The 15,694-nt window shown below is 40.0% G+C and overlaps 1 protein-coding gene across 1 annotated transcript; it reads right to left on the bottom strand.

The window, feature by feature from the left end:
- Nucleotides 1–2,040: 2,040 nt before the first annotated feature.
- asb12b (ankyrin repeat and SOCS box-containing 12b) lies at nt 2,041–12,478 on the bottom strand. Its single transcript, XM_079480610.1, has 3 exons — nt 12,294–12,478; nt 8,561–9,393; nt 2,041–2,388 (listed from the first exon to the last, which is right to left on the bottom strand). The coding sequence occupies exons 2-3, from the start codon at nt 9,369–9,371 to the stop codon at nt 2,255–2,257; spliced, it is 945 nt and encodes a 314-aa protein (XP_079336736.1). The 5' UTR covers nt 9,372–9,393; nt 12,294–12,478; the 3' UTR covers nt 2,041–2,254.
- Nucleotides 12,479–15,694: the final 3,216 nt, after the last annotated feature.

Below are 15,694 nucleotides of genomic sequence, written 5' to 3'. Positions count from 1 at the left end.
AAAAGAGAAACATGAAAACTAGAGTGCAAATGGAAACAAACCCAATTAGAGGTCTTTAAAATTGTTAGGACTCTGTCCTTCCTGTCTCGAGCTTTCTAGCTCCCTGGGCAGAGTCATGACATTACCATGTCTTTCAGGTTTCTGTTATGTGTGGAGACACGTGGCTTTATGTTGTTACGTGGCGCCATGTGTCTTTCTGTTATGTCTCTCAGCCACACCATCCTATCTCCTGTAATTTCATTAGGGTTTCATTCCCATCACCTGTTCTGTTAATCACTCTCGTTATGGTTTCATTCCAATCACCTGTCACCACTCTCCCCATGTAATCACTCCTCGTTAGTGTCTCCCTTTATATTGTCTTAGTTTCCCTCTGTTCAGTGTCAGTGCATTGGCTAATGTTTATGTTTGTGGCCAACACTGATGTCTTGTGTGCACGGTATTACCCTGTTGTTGGATTACCATGGTTCCTGTTTACAGTTTGTAAACTTATTTTCACTTTTCTAAAGACTTTGTTTTGTCCTCCTCGTGGGAAGTGTTTGTTTTCTAGTGTTTGTTTTGCTAGTGTTTTTTGTGCTTGTTTTCCCCATTGTGGGTCTTTGCAGATGATTACTCCCAGTTATTCAAATTGGCAGAGAGAATCGAGATATAATATGTTGGATGACTTGTAATTTCTAATAAAACAGAAATATTACTTATCGGACCGAAGACACGTAAATTGATTATTTCGTATTATAACCTGCAAGTCGAAGGATGTACTGTTACTCCAACAAATACAGTAAAAGATGTAGGGGTTATATTAGACAGCAACCTGTCATTTCGAAATTACATCTCAAATGTCACAAAAACAGCCTTTTTCCACCTAAGAAATGTTGCGATATAGATTACCTGTATGAGAAACCACGACCTCCAGCTCAACCTGGCTAAGACTGAGCTCCTTGTCTTTCCAGCTCATCCCGTGATGCAACATAACCTCTCCATTCCAAAGGGCATTCCAAACATTACACTGGATTACAAAGATCACTGGATCTGCACCGGCATACTTTCACACCCTCCTACACACCATCAAGAACCCGGTGTTCACCAAACGAGCGGCGCCTTGTATTGCCTTCTCATAAGGGCATTAAATTGCTTTCCCACTCATTCTCCTTCACAACTCCTTCCTGGTGGAACATTCTTCCTAACTCGGTCCAGTCAACCACATCTCTCACAACCTTCAAAAAACTACTTGAAACCCATCTCTTCTTGACAGAGAAATGAAAAAAAAGTCACTAACCCTCTCGCTTTCTCTCAACAGGTAGTGGCCTAGCCTTTGTTGAAACTAGTAACTTTGTGGTAGCACCTATTGTATTATTGCTCCTGTATGACATATCACTGAACTCTTTGTAAGATCAGGCTTTACCCTTTCTAGGCTAGAATATTTCTAGAATCTATAATGCAACACTCATCTTGCCTGTTTTCCAACACGAGCCATTAAACCATTCTAAATGGTCTTAAATTGTCTTCCAAGAGCCCATATCACACATTTTTCAACCCATCTTCCTCCACTGGTTATCAGTAGCAGCTTGCATTAAATTTAAGTCTCTTATGCTAGCTTTCAAAACCATCATCGACTCCTCACCTGCATACTTTAACTCCCTCTTTCACATATTCTCCCCAATCATAACTCTGTGATCAGCGAATGAGCTGCGCCTAGTAGTCCCTTCGCAGAAGTACACAAAATCAATCTCTCACTCATTCCCCTTCACATTCCCTGGCTGGTGGAAAAGCACTGTTTATTTTTTTTCATATTTGCTCTATTGTTTTTAGTTTTCATGTGACCTGTAGTTTGATTTTTTTTACCTTTACAGTAGTTCTTTTCCCCTGAACATAGAATATATAGAACCGTACCAAACCCGTGAACCTAAAACCACGATACAAACTTAAGCGTGAGTAATTTGAACCGTTACATCCCTAGTTCAAATTCATGATGCACACCCTGATGCACATACTGTTCATTCTGTGGCAGTAAAGATTTCAATTAGGAGGCAGAGTCTCAGGTTTACATTTACAGTATTTATTTTCCATTACAGACAAAATTATTTCCAAGCACAAATACATCTCAGGATTGCATTTCTATATTCCATTTTTCATAAATCAAAAATATGTTAGGATAAATAAAGACATATTGAGTAATAATAATCCAGACAAAATTAATAAAAGAAAGTACTATTTAGTAAAACATTGAGTGATGTTATTTACACCAGGAAAGGAAAAATCAGGATGTGTGATTGAAATAGTTCTTCAGTATTTGAGGAATATCCAGACTTTCTATGGTGCACATTTTGTTTGCCATAGGAAGAAACCTTCGTATTGAAATCCTTGCTTGAGACATCAATGTTTTGGGACAAACTGTGTATAAAGAGGAATCAATGTTATAAATGATACAGAAATGAATTACAGAATAAAACCAGGAAGCCTATTAGTTATGACCTACAGACACAATTATTTTTACAAAGCTAATGATATTTTCTACATCCGATAATAAATAAAATAGTAATTAATAAAAGCATGATTCCCTAAATAAAAAATTATTTCTGGATTTTTTTTGTTTCATATTCCATTTGCTACATGCCAACCCTGATAACACACATATATCAGGGAGACATCTATTTGATGTCAGCAAGACATAATTTATTTATTTTTGCTCATCTGAAATATGTCTTTAATTTGTCTCCTGTCAGAAGTAATATAGACATCTTATATGTGTCTATATATTTCTGATTATGAAGGTAAAAAAGACGCTTATCCATGGGCGTTGCTAGACCCCTTTTAATGGCCTGGGGCACGTATAAATCTGCTGTGCCAAAGTATAAATTTCAAGTTTAAAGGTCCAGTGTCTTAATTTTGCGATGATTATTGATAGAAATGCAATATAATAAATATTGCATAATATATGCAATATGTCTTCAGATGTGTATAAAGAGCTTACACAATGAAGTGTTATGTTTTTATTACCTTAGAATGAGCTGTATCTATCTACAAAACCTCAGGTACCCTTGCATGTAATCCGCCATGTTCTGTCAGCCGTCGTAGTGTTTCGAAGGGAAGGGGTGGAGTGTAGGGTTGGTTGCAATTCGCAACCTTGCCACATATATATTATTTACTGGACCTTTAAGTTTTAACAATTTCCTTTAATTGTCAGTGTAATCATTTATGTTGATAATTGCAGTAAAAAAAACTGATCATTTATGCAACATAACTTAATTCACGATTGTAAATCACGCGTCCGTGTGTTTTCTTGCCAAAACTGCAGCTGCCCAGTGCGTAAAAGGGTGACGACACGTGACCGAGGTAGGCTACTAACAAAAACTAAAGTAAGTTTCTAAATAATATCAATCGTCTAATTTTGATTCGATCATTAATAGCCCCTGTAGATGGACATCAAAATTTGTTTGTTCGAAGCAGTTAACAGTTGGCAGTAACTCTGGCTGAGATAACTATGTGCTATATGTATTATAGGCAGTAAAGTTTAATGCAGTACAAAAGGGGGAAAAAGAAGAACCAGCTTAGTTTGGACTTCTATATTGTTTTTTAAAGATAATATATTCTCGTTATATTAGTTGGAGCCAAAAAACTACTGGTTTCTTGAAATGTTGTAATTGTATGTTAACATGTTAATAAAGTTTGTTGAAGATACTTAAACATTTTTAAAAACTTAAATGTTTACCTTCCCTAGTGTTGTTTAACTGTAGGAATAGTGGTTTAAGCAAGGGAACTTTGTATAGTACATTGTGTCGCGAGTGATAGAAAAAGTAATGGTGGCCTAAAAAAGTCATACATCTGTGCCTGTGCTATCTGGGAAACCTGTTGACATGACCTTAAAGGCAAAACATGATTTGGCAGAAGCATACATCTAAATGTGTATTAAAATGGCTTTCTGTTTGGCAAGGATTCCATAAATGTATTGGATGTATTAACTGCCTATAAGCAATGTTTTATAATGCATTTTAAATGTCATATTGGTCATTAAAGAACCCCTTTACAAAAAGAAATAACCCAGCAAACACACAACATTGTCACAACATAGCCAACCTTTTAATCACGTTGTAACAAAGGCCCAATTTTAACCACCATGGTGGATTTGCTTTTAAAGGTGAATCTTCAAGAGCAAAGTCAGAAGAAACGGAAAAGAGGAAACAGAACTGCATGTGCGCAAGGTTTAAGTGCGGGAGCAGACCATCTACTGGATTTTTTATCTTATCTACACAATAATAATCGTAAACAAAAAAGTTTGTGTGACACTGCATGTCCGTGTGTGTAATAAGCAGACTGTATTTATTTGTATGTGTATTTACAGAATGTGTTTTCTTTTAACCGGCCTTTGGGGCCATTGTTTTAGGTTGTGTAAATGTTGTATGCAAAATCAGCAAACAACATTTACATGTCAAGCATGAATATCCTCAAGTTTTTGCTTGAGGAGAATTGGACAAAAAATCATAATTTGTTTGAAATTTGCTAGTAAAGCTCCCTGTGTAGAACAACATAGGTAAAGAGACAGTGGCCCAAAACTAACTTGTTTATCCAACGGTCACAGTAGCTATTTTTCAACTGACTGTTAACGGCTAAATGCGTTACCAGAACACGAACACTTATTAACTTACCATTTGTTTAAACATTATTTTATATCTGACTTAAACTAGCTTTCGTGTTTTTCAGTGTGGAATATTGGATAATTGGCAGAAAAATTGCACCATGAGGGACACTGGGGAGCGCAGGAACCTAGAGAGAGGAGCCTGTGATACAGAGTCCACATCCTACCAACAGGGAGGTGATATGTGGAAATAACACACACAGTTTCGCCAAATGGGGAGAACGCATGGCCCAACAGGGCTTTACGGAACGGTGGAGTCCACCGTGGGGATGTCACAGGTTCACCAGCGGGGAACCAAGAGTGAGGAATACGTTAGATGGTACGACCCGATGGGGAACGGTGGAGTCCACCGTGGGGATGTCACAGGTTCACCAGTGGGGAACCAAAGTGAGGAAAACTTCAGATGGGATGACCCAATGGGGAAAGGTAGAGTCCACCGTGGGGATGTCACAGGTTCACCAGCGGGGAACCAAGAGTGAGGAATACGTCAGACGGGACGACCCAATGGGGAAGTCACTATGTGTGGATCATCAGCTCAAGTAACAAGGGTTCCTTTTCTGTCAGTCTCTCGACGTTGTGTCGAACCGACAGATGGGGTTTGACTTGAGAACCTATCATCTTCTGACTATTTTGAATAGGCCAATGAAATTGGCGAATGAAATTTGCATGACGGACTCCGCCCCCGGATATCCGGGTATAAAAGGGAGACGGCATGCTGCATTCATTCACCTTTTGTTCTTCGGAGCCTTCGCATCTGATGACAATCCTTCTAAAAGAGCTGATTTCTCGACGTGGTGCAGCGGACTGTCCTTCATCAGTGACTTCCCCTGGCGTCTCAGCGGTTCCAGAGGTGTTTTTCTCTCTAAAAGAGCAAATTTATACAGCGCAGCATGTCTCGCTGTTCTCACGGGTGCAACACACTCATTGAGGAGGGGGAGGGACACGATGTCTGCCTCGCGTGCTTGGGGGTCCAACACGCTGAGGCAGCCGTTGTGGATAAGTCCTGCCCGCACTGCAGGCGGATGGCTATTCAGACGTTGCAGTCACGGGTGGCCGTGTTCTTTTAAGAGCCTGCCACCACCTCGTTTGCTTCCTGTCCTGTGCCTGCGGTGGCTCCGGCCACGCCGTCAGCGACCGCGAGCAGCGTGGGTGACATGGGGATTACCATGAGCGTTAATCCCTCAGCCACCGGCTCGCGGACCGTTCATGCCGCGTCTCGCTTGTCTGGCCACTCCCCACTCCCCCACTTCCGGCGCCCCCTCCTCAGGCGGCCCCCCGGAGGAAGACCAGAAAGGTCCGCCATCTCATCAGCAGCCAACGCGGAAGCACAAGCGCTCCTGATGAGGTGAACCCAAGGAGAACAAGATTGGGCCCGACCCCAGCCATTCCATCGCTGCCGGGTCGGACTGGGATGGTTCCTGCCCCGTCCCAACATCTGCTGGGCCCCTTCGGGGGCCTGGTGCCCACATGTACACAAGAGCTTTCATTCCCCGTGGGTCTTTCTGACAGCCGCTCTCACCCTCTGTGGACGGTGTTCGGCGACTTGACATTGTGTCACGATGACGCGCAGTGCAGAGTATAAACATAGCCAGCCCTCAGCACTCTCACCTCGACAGTGCCGTTCAGGATGCTCACGCAGAGGCGCATCTTGACGTCTGGCAGACGTCAGGATTGGTTCGTAGCCATCGACCTGAAGGACGCATACTTTTCATGTCTCGATTCTCCCTCGTCATCGGCCGTTCCTACGGTTCGCTTTCGAGGGACGGGCATATCAGTACAGGGTCCTCCCATTCGGCCTGTCCCTGTCTCCACGGGCCTTTACGAAGGTCGTGGAAGCCGCCCTCGCTCCCCACAGGGAGATCAGTGTGTGGGTACTCAACTATCTCGACGACTGGCTTATCTTGGCACACTCGCGAGAACTGTTGTGTACACACAGGGACTTGGTGCTCCGGCACCTTGACCGATTGGGATTACGGGTCAACCGTGAGAAGAGCCAGCTCTCCCCTGCGCAGAGCTCCCTTTTTTCTCGGTATGAAACTTGACTCTGTCTCCATGACGGCACGACTCACCCTAGAGCGTGCACAGTCAGTGCTGAACTGTTTGAGCCTTCTCAGCCAGCAACCAGCGGTCCCCCTGAAATTATTTCAGAGGCTCCTGGGGCACATGGCATCCTCGGCGGGGGTGGTCCCCCTCGGGTTGATGCAGATGAGACCGCTCCAGCACTGGCTACAGAGACGAGTTACCTGGAGAGCGTGGCACACAGGCAGCAGGCATATCGTCATCACGCCTCTCTACATGAGTACATGATTTGCAGTGATAGCGGCTCATACACCTTAAGGGTAGAAGGGGAGAGATTGCTCTCCAACCCTTCCTGGAGTACAACACTGACCGCACAACTCTGCGGGTCTTCAGGCGTAGAGGGTCCAGAGGTCTGGTCTCAGGAGCCAAAGCGTACCCTTCCCCTGAGAAAGCAGGTTCTCCGTCAAGGGAATCAGCCAGGGGGGACGTCATCAGAAGCATCAGCTCTGAGAACCAAGTCTGGTTGGTAACCACCTGTGCCTGCCTGAACTATGACCAAACGAGCTGGACAGCGCTGGGTGGAGTCGCCACTCTCTGTGGAGCGTAACTTGCAGAGAGAGCGCATCGGCTGTCTGGTTGAGGTTGCCTGGGATGAGTGGCCCACAGGGATTCCATCCACTGCTGTTTCTGGAGGAGGAGGCATCGGGCAAGCTGCGACATCTGCCGTGACCAAAAATGCCACCCTGGCGTTGAGGAAGGCCACGGCAGTTGTGCTGTCCGCAGAGAAGCACATGATTGTTCTGAATGAGGGGTAGAACCTATTCAGAGCAAACCCAGCAGTCAGCAGCCCGTTTCGCCCGTTGCGACTCGACCTGCCCGAGCGGAACTTCAGCCCGAGGCGGCATGCCTGTCCAAGGGGCCAGGGTGTGACAGCAGTTAGGAGGGATAGGAAGACGGACGTGTTTAACTGTTATGCCTGCTTGTTATAATGTTTTATATAATTATATAATGTTGGATTGCATTGTTACTGTCATTGTTAAGTTTACATGGGTTGGTAATTATTATAATTTTAAACGTAATAGAACAGTACTAATTATTACATAAGAAGTGAAAGAATTTGCTATAGCTGTGTCTGAAACTGGTCCCTATCTCCTTGGACTACTGTATATCGGGTGTGTGCTATTTTGTAGTGGTGTTCGAAACCTGAGGGAACTACTTCATTTTGGACTTTTAAAGACTAAGCAGATTAAATGAATATGATAAAGAGTAGTGTTTTAAATTAAGTATTAAATAATTGTATTAAACATGATGAATAAGCATGCATGCAAATAAATGTAACAGTTGTTTTGTTCTCTTTATTTTATACTAATACAACAAACGTGACAAATAAAGTGAAAATGAATTTGAGTATTTTTATAATGGTAATAAAAGCTAATCATTATGTTTATGATAAATGTCTGCAACAGTACTGTCAGTCACATTCTAAATACTTCAGTGTCTGAAATCACTCACTCATTTTCATTCACTTCTATCCCATATGGTGGACACAAATGGCATGTGCTATATAGGAAATAGTGAAGGAGTGATCGAGGGATTGGTGTTAGACACAGAAGTTTATTTTGTGGCCATATAAAGCATGAATTTAGCAGTACACGGATATGTGTGGCCATGGAATCAAGGATTATCGAAAGTGGGCTGAACATCGTCTCACAGTGGCTGAATGTTGCAGAGCAATGTTGCTACAGCCCTCTAGCGACTTACATTTCTATGTTGTCACAACATTGCTATCACATACAGAGCAACATTGCCAGAGGAAAAATATAACAGGGCCCCAATGTTGCTACAACGTAAATGTATAATTGAATAATGTATCTGTTTCAACATAAACTGTAAATGTCATTGCAGACTTACCTCTTTCTTTAAGAAGAAGCATCACCGATTCATTCTGTCTGGTAGTATTATCCATCATTATAGTAGGTAGGTATATATTTGCTCCAAAGTCTATAAGCAGTTGAATGTATTCCGGCCCACAGTCATTTCTGAGGCACATCTCCATCACAGTTTTAGGTTGTTTGATTTGGCTTAGCATCTTTTCATCAGTGCAGTTGTAGTCTGGATTCGCCCCATGCTGCAGCAACAGTCTGAAACAATCCATATGGCCATAAACTGCTGAAATGTAGAGTGGTCCTCGGCAGGCTGTGACATTTGAGGCCCAGTCTGGTATCTTGGGTTTTACATCAACTTCAGCCCCATGATATAAGAGTTCTCTCAGAATAGCTACATCACCTTCTCTGGCAGCTGTCATCACAGGGGAGCAGTTGTTATGTGGGCTGCCATTGGGGTTAGCCCCAACTTTTAATAATGCAGCAACGCAGTCTAAGTGTTTAGCACTGACAGCCATAAAAAGTGGAGTCTGGGCTTTGACGTCCAGGCTGTCAACCTCAGCCCCGTTAGCAAGGAGGACCTGGAGACAGCGGAGGTGTCCCTGAGCTGCGGCGGTACGCAGTGGAGTAACAGGGATGCCCCAGCCACTTCGCTGGTTAATGCATCTCTTGTACTGTTCCTGAGACAGAAGCTCGGTGAGGCGCTTTTCATCATCATTAAAGGCGGCATGATTCAGCTGCTGACAGTAGTTGATGTCTTCTTCCTCCTTGGGTTGGAGAAGAGAGAAGATCTTGGAAATGTCCATTAGGCTATTGCTGTTGGACATATCCAAAAGCATTCTTAAATCTCTCAGCACTTCACTTGATACGGGGTAAAGACAAAAGGGAGAAATTGAAATCATTTAATGCAAGTCCTTACACAAACACAATAATTGAGTGAACTTTTAAAAAAATATTGTTTAAATATATATTTTTTATTTTTAGCATTTGTTTATTTGTACTGTTAAAAATGGGACACAGAGCAAAGTGGGAGAGAGAGAAGGGGGTGGGTTCGGGAAAGGCCCACTTGACATAAAATCATTTTTAAACGAGAGAGAACAGTGCATCCTGGGCGAGGAATAGGTCCTGTATGATCAAGAGTTCATAGTCTATCAATGAAATCACTGCATGATTAAGAAGTCTTTATTGTCTCATGGCTTCTTTTAAATAAGGTAAAAGAAAACAAAAGGTTTAAAGCACTTGCCTTCTTTAGGGAGTGTAGAAAATCTAATTTTACAAAGGTAAGAATAACATAATTCTTTTAGAAAATCATATGTTTAACATCTACTCATTCATTTACTGTCGTCATGTGACTCCCTGAATGAATGATATCATATCAATAATATTGGACATATCTTAATATATATTTTTTTCTATTCCCACAAGTTATCTTTCCGGTTATCAGCCCAGCTACTTACTTCTGTAAAATATCAACAGCTTCAAAAATGGTGAAAAGTTCTATATAAGTCAAATGGAATTGCGTTTAAAGTCAGTTTTAGTTCAAAAAATAAATAGCCAAATAGCAAAATCCTGTGTGAGTCTCAAAATGTCCTGTTCACACAGTTGCTTATACTGTGTCTACATTGGACAAAAGACTATAGAACGCATTAGATCCCATTATAATTTTACATTTTGTCCACACTGGATGCGGTGCGGCGCAACAATCGCATTACAACAAGCTGCGTGTCAAGCTCGGTGTAGACATGATCTTACTTACTTACTGTATGAATGAGCAACCAATCTCAAACTCATTCTCTGAGTGTGACACCTGTAACCATAGTGATGGACTGAAATGACGGATATTGAAGAGTGCAGTTATAACACTTTCCAGCATGCAGAGATGACATTACAAAGGGATTGCATTTTTATAGTTGATTTTAATCTGCAAAACGAATTAGTATAATATCAATGACGGCAATCGCATGGTTCACCGAACCAACCACTTGTAGAAAGTCTCATTCATTACATCAGGTGAGATCCTCCAAGAGTACTTGATCGGCGAGGCCCTGCCGCCATATACTGGTGAAGAATGGAGCAATTACCTTTCTAAATAAATTTGATCATACACTTAACGTTATATTAAAGGGATATACTTTATATTAAATTTAAGGCATTATATTTAAGGCATTATACCAACGTGTCCCTAAGCGCTCTCAAGCGCCACCAGGTGGCCCTTTCCATAAGAGCACCAGACATTATTCAGCTGGCTTAAAAATGCTTTATGGGGACACTTTAATTGAATAATTTATTATTCGGCACATAGCCTATTAGTCTCTTATGTATGTATGATATATAACGTGCCGAATCTGATAATGGAGTTCAGAAGATTCCACAGTATTTACATTTTACATTTAGTCATTTAGCAGACGCTTTTCCCTAAGTATCCCTAGATAGCAAATTTGCTTAGCTTTAATTCATTGGTGGGGACTATTGTGATTACAGAGAGTTGTATTAGGGCAGGTTGGTTAATACCTAGGTGTTAGGGTGAAATTCTTTTTTTATGTTAAAGGAGGAAGAGGTCACCTAACAAGAATCCTATATGTGTTTTACGATTAAGGTTTTGAATCCGTAGTTCACACAAATACTAATTTGTATACATTTTTTTGTCGTGGTGTTGTTTTATATTTGAATGATTACAAAATTCTTAAATCCTGTCATCCAAACTTAAATTAAACAACGTATAATATCTAATAATACAAATATTTTCACATTTTATTAAGGCAAGTCATCAACATGTTTTAATTGTCTTCATTTCTTTTTCATTTATTTGATGTAATCTATTCATTTATTTTGGTTGCAGTTTCTAAGTTGTTTTTGTTTTAAAGTGGGATGCACCAAGAAGGATTCATCTTAAATCTCAATTAAATCAATAATTATTCTATTGCACAAAATGTTAAACCTTGTTATAAAAATGAGCGTTAAACCAAAACCATCAATCTAATCTTTTATCTAATCTCAGTTTAATTTTAAACTAGATATAAAAACATGTTCAGAGTCAGACATCACACGTTTGTTTTCTATAATTAAAATGGTGATAAAATGCTACCACTTGCGAAGCATCAGCAGATTGTAAATGAGAAACAAAGCCTTGTCTGTTAGTCTGTGGCAAGCTGTTACTGGTGTTACTGGTGAGTGGTAACTAGTAATCGCTTACTGTTCTCTGTCATGACCATCTTAGTTTGCTGCTGGAGGTCAGGTATTTCAATAGACGTGATGGCTTTTTGTGTGTTACAAGCATGATCAGTGAGTTTGGTAAAACTTTGCAATAAGGTTGTTTCTGTTAACATTAGTTAACTAGTCAACCTGAACTAACACTTGTAGAGCATTTATGAATTTTGGTTCGTGTGCATTTAAAACTTTTAAAAATCACAAGCTAACATTAGATAATCTACAGTTAACCATCATGAATGAACGATTGTATTTGTTGAACTTGTTGTATTTGTAATAACAAACATTAAGAAAATAATTACTTGGATACTGGCTTCCATACTAATCACAATACAGTGGCCATGTAGCCTATTAAAAGCAGACATTAACAAAGACATGCATATTAAGAAGTAACATCTATTCAGTTAAATAAGACTGCTGCTGTAACTGTTTCACAAAGTACATATCTGGCATGAGTAAATTAACAAACCAGTTATCCATTAACTTTATACACAATAATGCAGGTTGCGTTGTTGTTTAAAAGCCTAAAAATTAATTGTATAATTACAACATACCTGTAAAGCGTATAGTGTCCAGAGAGAAACACATGCAAGCTACTAGACTGCAGGTCGGTGAGGCACAAACAGACTTGAGCAGCCACAAGCACTAATAATAGGCCACAAATGGATCGTCCAAACTTCCATTCTTGGAGAGTCAGAGGATAGAGTTATAATTAGAAAGGTGATCTGTGACAGTCAGAGACAAAATGAGTTGCATGTGTTGCATTTATCAGTATTTGATCATTAATAGCCATCAAGGGCAACTATTCCATTTCCATTCATTTATTATCTATTTGCAAACAACAATCCTGTGCTGAAATTATGAATGTCAATTAGTTCACAACACGATTAATAATATCAGTACTTAAAGCTAATCTTCTACACGTTAACTGTCATTTTGTTTGATATTATGTTCAGCATACTTTTCAATGGTTTAAATGAAGAATGGAAGGAAGTCAACTCTGTAATCTACATACTTGTATACTGTGCTGCAGCTGTCGAGCTGTCATCAGCTGCTGTACCGAGAGTCAAATGGTTTCTCTTGTTCTCCTGCAGTAAATGTCTCCTTGAAGTGTTTCCAAAGTCCTTTCACAGTATGAAGAAATTGTAGTACAACGTAAACAAAATAACAGGGGTTTGTGTACAGAATATGCACTACAGTTCAAACATTTAGGTTCATCTATAAAAATCCTTTGATTCAATAAGGTTAGGCCTAAATGTCCTAAATTAGATTTGTAGACAAATATTATGGTGCAGACATATTCGTTTTGTAAATTACAATTACTAAAAATATTTTTTATTATAAATGATTAAATTAAATTAAATTGTTAAAATTTTTAAAAGCACTGAATACATTGGAACAATATTGTTTAAAGAACATCTCAGAGTGAGATCTCAACAGACTGCTTGATAAAAGACAGAGAGGACACTTCTGCAAATCCAAGCACTCATACAATGAACAGTATAAACAAAGGGTCACTATACAATAAAGTTGATCAAATATACATAATATAAATATAGATATAAACATAGCCTTTATCACAGTGTTTATTTACACCGGGAGTAAATAGCCCACCGTAAAAATAAATAGCAGAAGCTGTTCACACTTACTTCGCCCACCAGTGTGATAGGAATAGAGAAAATATAATAACATCACTGTTCGACCAGCGGCAGCAGTGATATTGGAAGATTTGAGCATTGAGAGTGTTTTGATGCTAACTCGCTCTACCTTTTCCCATTACATATCAGATTGTAAATGTATTACCTTTCAATATGCAAATGCAATTTGACATCCCTTAAATAATTTTAATAAAAATAATCACACACTATTATGATTGCATAATGTTTAATGCACAACAATACCGAGATGCAAATAGTATCTGCCACTATTTAGGATATTAATAGCATGTACTATACAGCACTGTAGATTTTGAATAGGTAAAGGAATCAACAGAAATTGTATGCAGGACTGTGCAATGTCAGTCACAGTCCTATGCCATCATGCACTGAGGTTGTGGTTATAGTTAGCAGTTAAGAGATTGGGAGGATCTGCAGGAGACTTGTTTGTGACAGAGCCTCCGTATGAGTGGCTCTTGAAGCCAGTGTCTTCTACGAGGCTGAGGGGCCAGTTTCTACCGATGAATCATATGAAACTCTGTGACAAGAGGTTGAGGATGTCCTCCGCATTAAACCCAGGAGCTCTTGCCCGGACCGTACTCCTCCCGATCCACCAGATATTGGAAGAGTCTTCCCCAGCGAGTCCAGTTGGTATGCCTCCTCGCCGTCCACCATGAAAGATCTAATAGATTATACTATATTGTTATTTTCCAAAATGATACAGTAGTGTTATTCTATATTGTTCATTTGCCAAAACTGATAGATCTAACTATCATGCACACTTGGATGATCACTACCAGAGATGAAGGGAAAGAACAGCAGGCAGGAGACGAAGGGATGATATAATAAAACGAGAATAGTTTATTCAGGATGAAAATCATAGTTGCGTTTAGATGCGCATTCGAAGTCTGTCTAGAAGTCTTTCTAGAGTTCCATCTTTCATTCTAACTCCCTCTGACTAGAAACACATTGAGGTGTTATTATACCAACATAGACAGTGAAGAAAATACCTGCTTCACAACATCGTCTCATGACGTTATTAAGAAGAATGAGACATATGAAAGCTGAATAAATACGCTTTCCATTGATGTATGGTTTGTTTGGATAGGACAATATTTTGTCGAGATACAACAATTTGAAAATGTGAAATCTGGGGGTGCAAAGAAACGGCCTTTAAAATCGCCTTTAAAGTTGTCCATCAGAGGCAGGCCGTTGCTAAGAAGAAACAGAAAATTATGGAGTGTAGAAGAACCAGAATCCGGAAATTCTAAGCTTTACATATACCAAAATAAAAGCCTACCCATAATCCACTTACAAAAATAAAGTTTGAAATATTAAGGAAATTTACAAAATATCTTAATATCCTAATAATGTTTGCATAAAGAAAAATATATAATTTTGACCCATACAACGTATTGTTGGCTATTGCTACAAATATACGACTTATTATGTTTTTGTGATTACACTGAAAATAACAACTAGCAGAATTTATTTATTTATTTACTTCATCACAAATGTTTGCTCACAGTTGTATAAGGTAAATTTGACAGCAAAAACTAGTACACTAGTTTTTAGTAAATTTATTTTTAAATTATGAGTAAATCTAACTTAATTATTTCACACAAAAATACTATGAGGATTATAGTTTTCTTCAAAGTAATGCCAAACAATAAACAATGGGCAATGCGACACTACAGAACTCCAACTCTCATGAGCACTCCCTGCACCCAGGGTTTGGTTTAGGGCTGACCCTGAATAATCGAAGATTCAATGCTTCGATAGGAGCAAATCTTTTTGTCAAATCTTCGCAGAAATGTTATGCAACAGGGATCATGCCATTTTGGTTATATGGGCAGTGGCGTAGCAGGACGGGCACTTTCTGCAGCGATAAATATTATTTATGATGTAAAGAAATGGGACATTTTTAGGGTCCAGTATACCAACACCCCCAGGCGCATATGAGCGCAAGGTCTGGCTATGACCCAGCACAGGATCGCGTCTCTCCGTGTCTTCTGTGCTGTGAGACCGGTAAAGAGAACCAGCACGTTCTGCACACACCTGCAAATGACTCGCAAGTGATTGTGTACACCGTTTCCAAACATTTGTCACTTACTGAATGTTTGGGAATTTAAATATGAATTAACCCTTTGTCTGTAAATGCATGTAATAGGTTTCTTAGACTGAACTTAGACTGCATTTTATGACAAAAAAATAATTCACTTCTTTGGTGGAATCTTACAGCTTGCTGGAGATCATGCTCACTCTCTCAGAACCAGGGCAACGGAGGGGACTTCTGAGGA

This window comes from Barbatula barbatula (assembly GCF_947034865.1).
Source record: "Barbatula barbatula genome assembly, chromosome: 18".
In the NCBI taxonomy this organism is placed as follows: Eukaryota; Metazoa; Chordata; class Actinopteri; order Cypriniformes; family Nemacheilidae; genus Barbatula; species Barbatula barbatula.
Note: the sequence above shows the minus strand (reverse complement) of the source record. Positions and strands in the feature narration are given on the sequence as shown.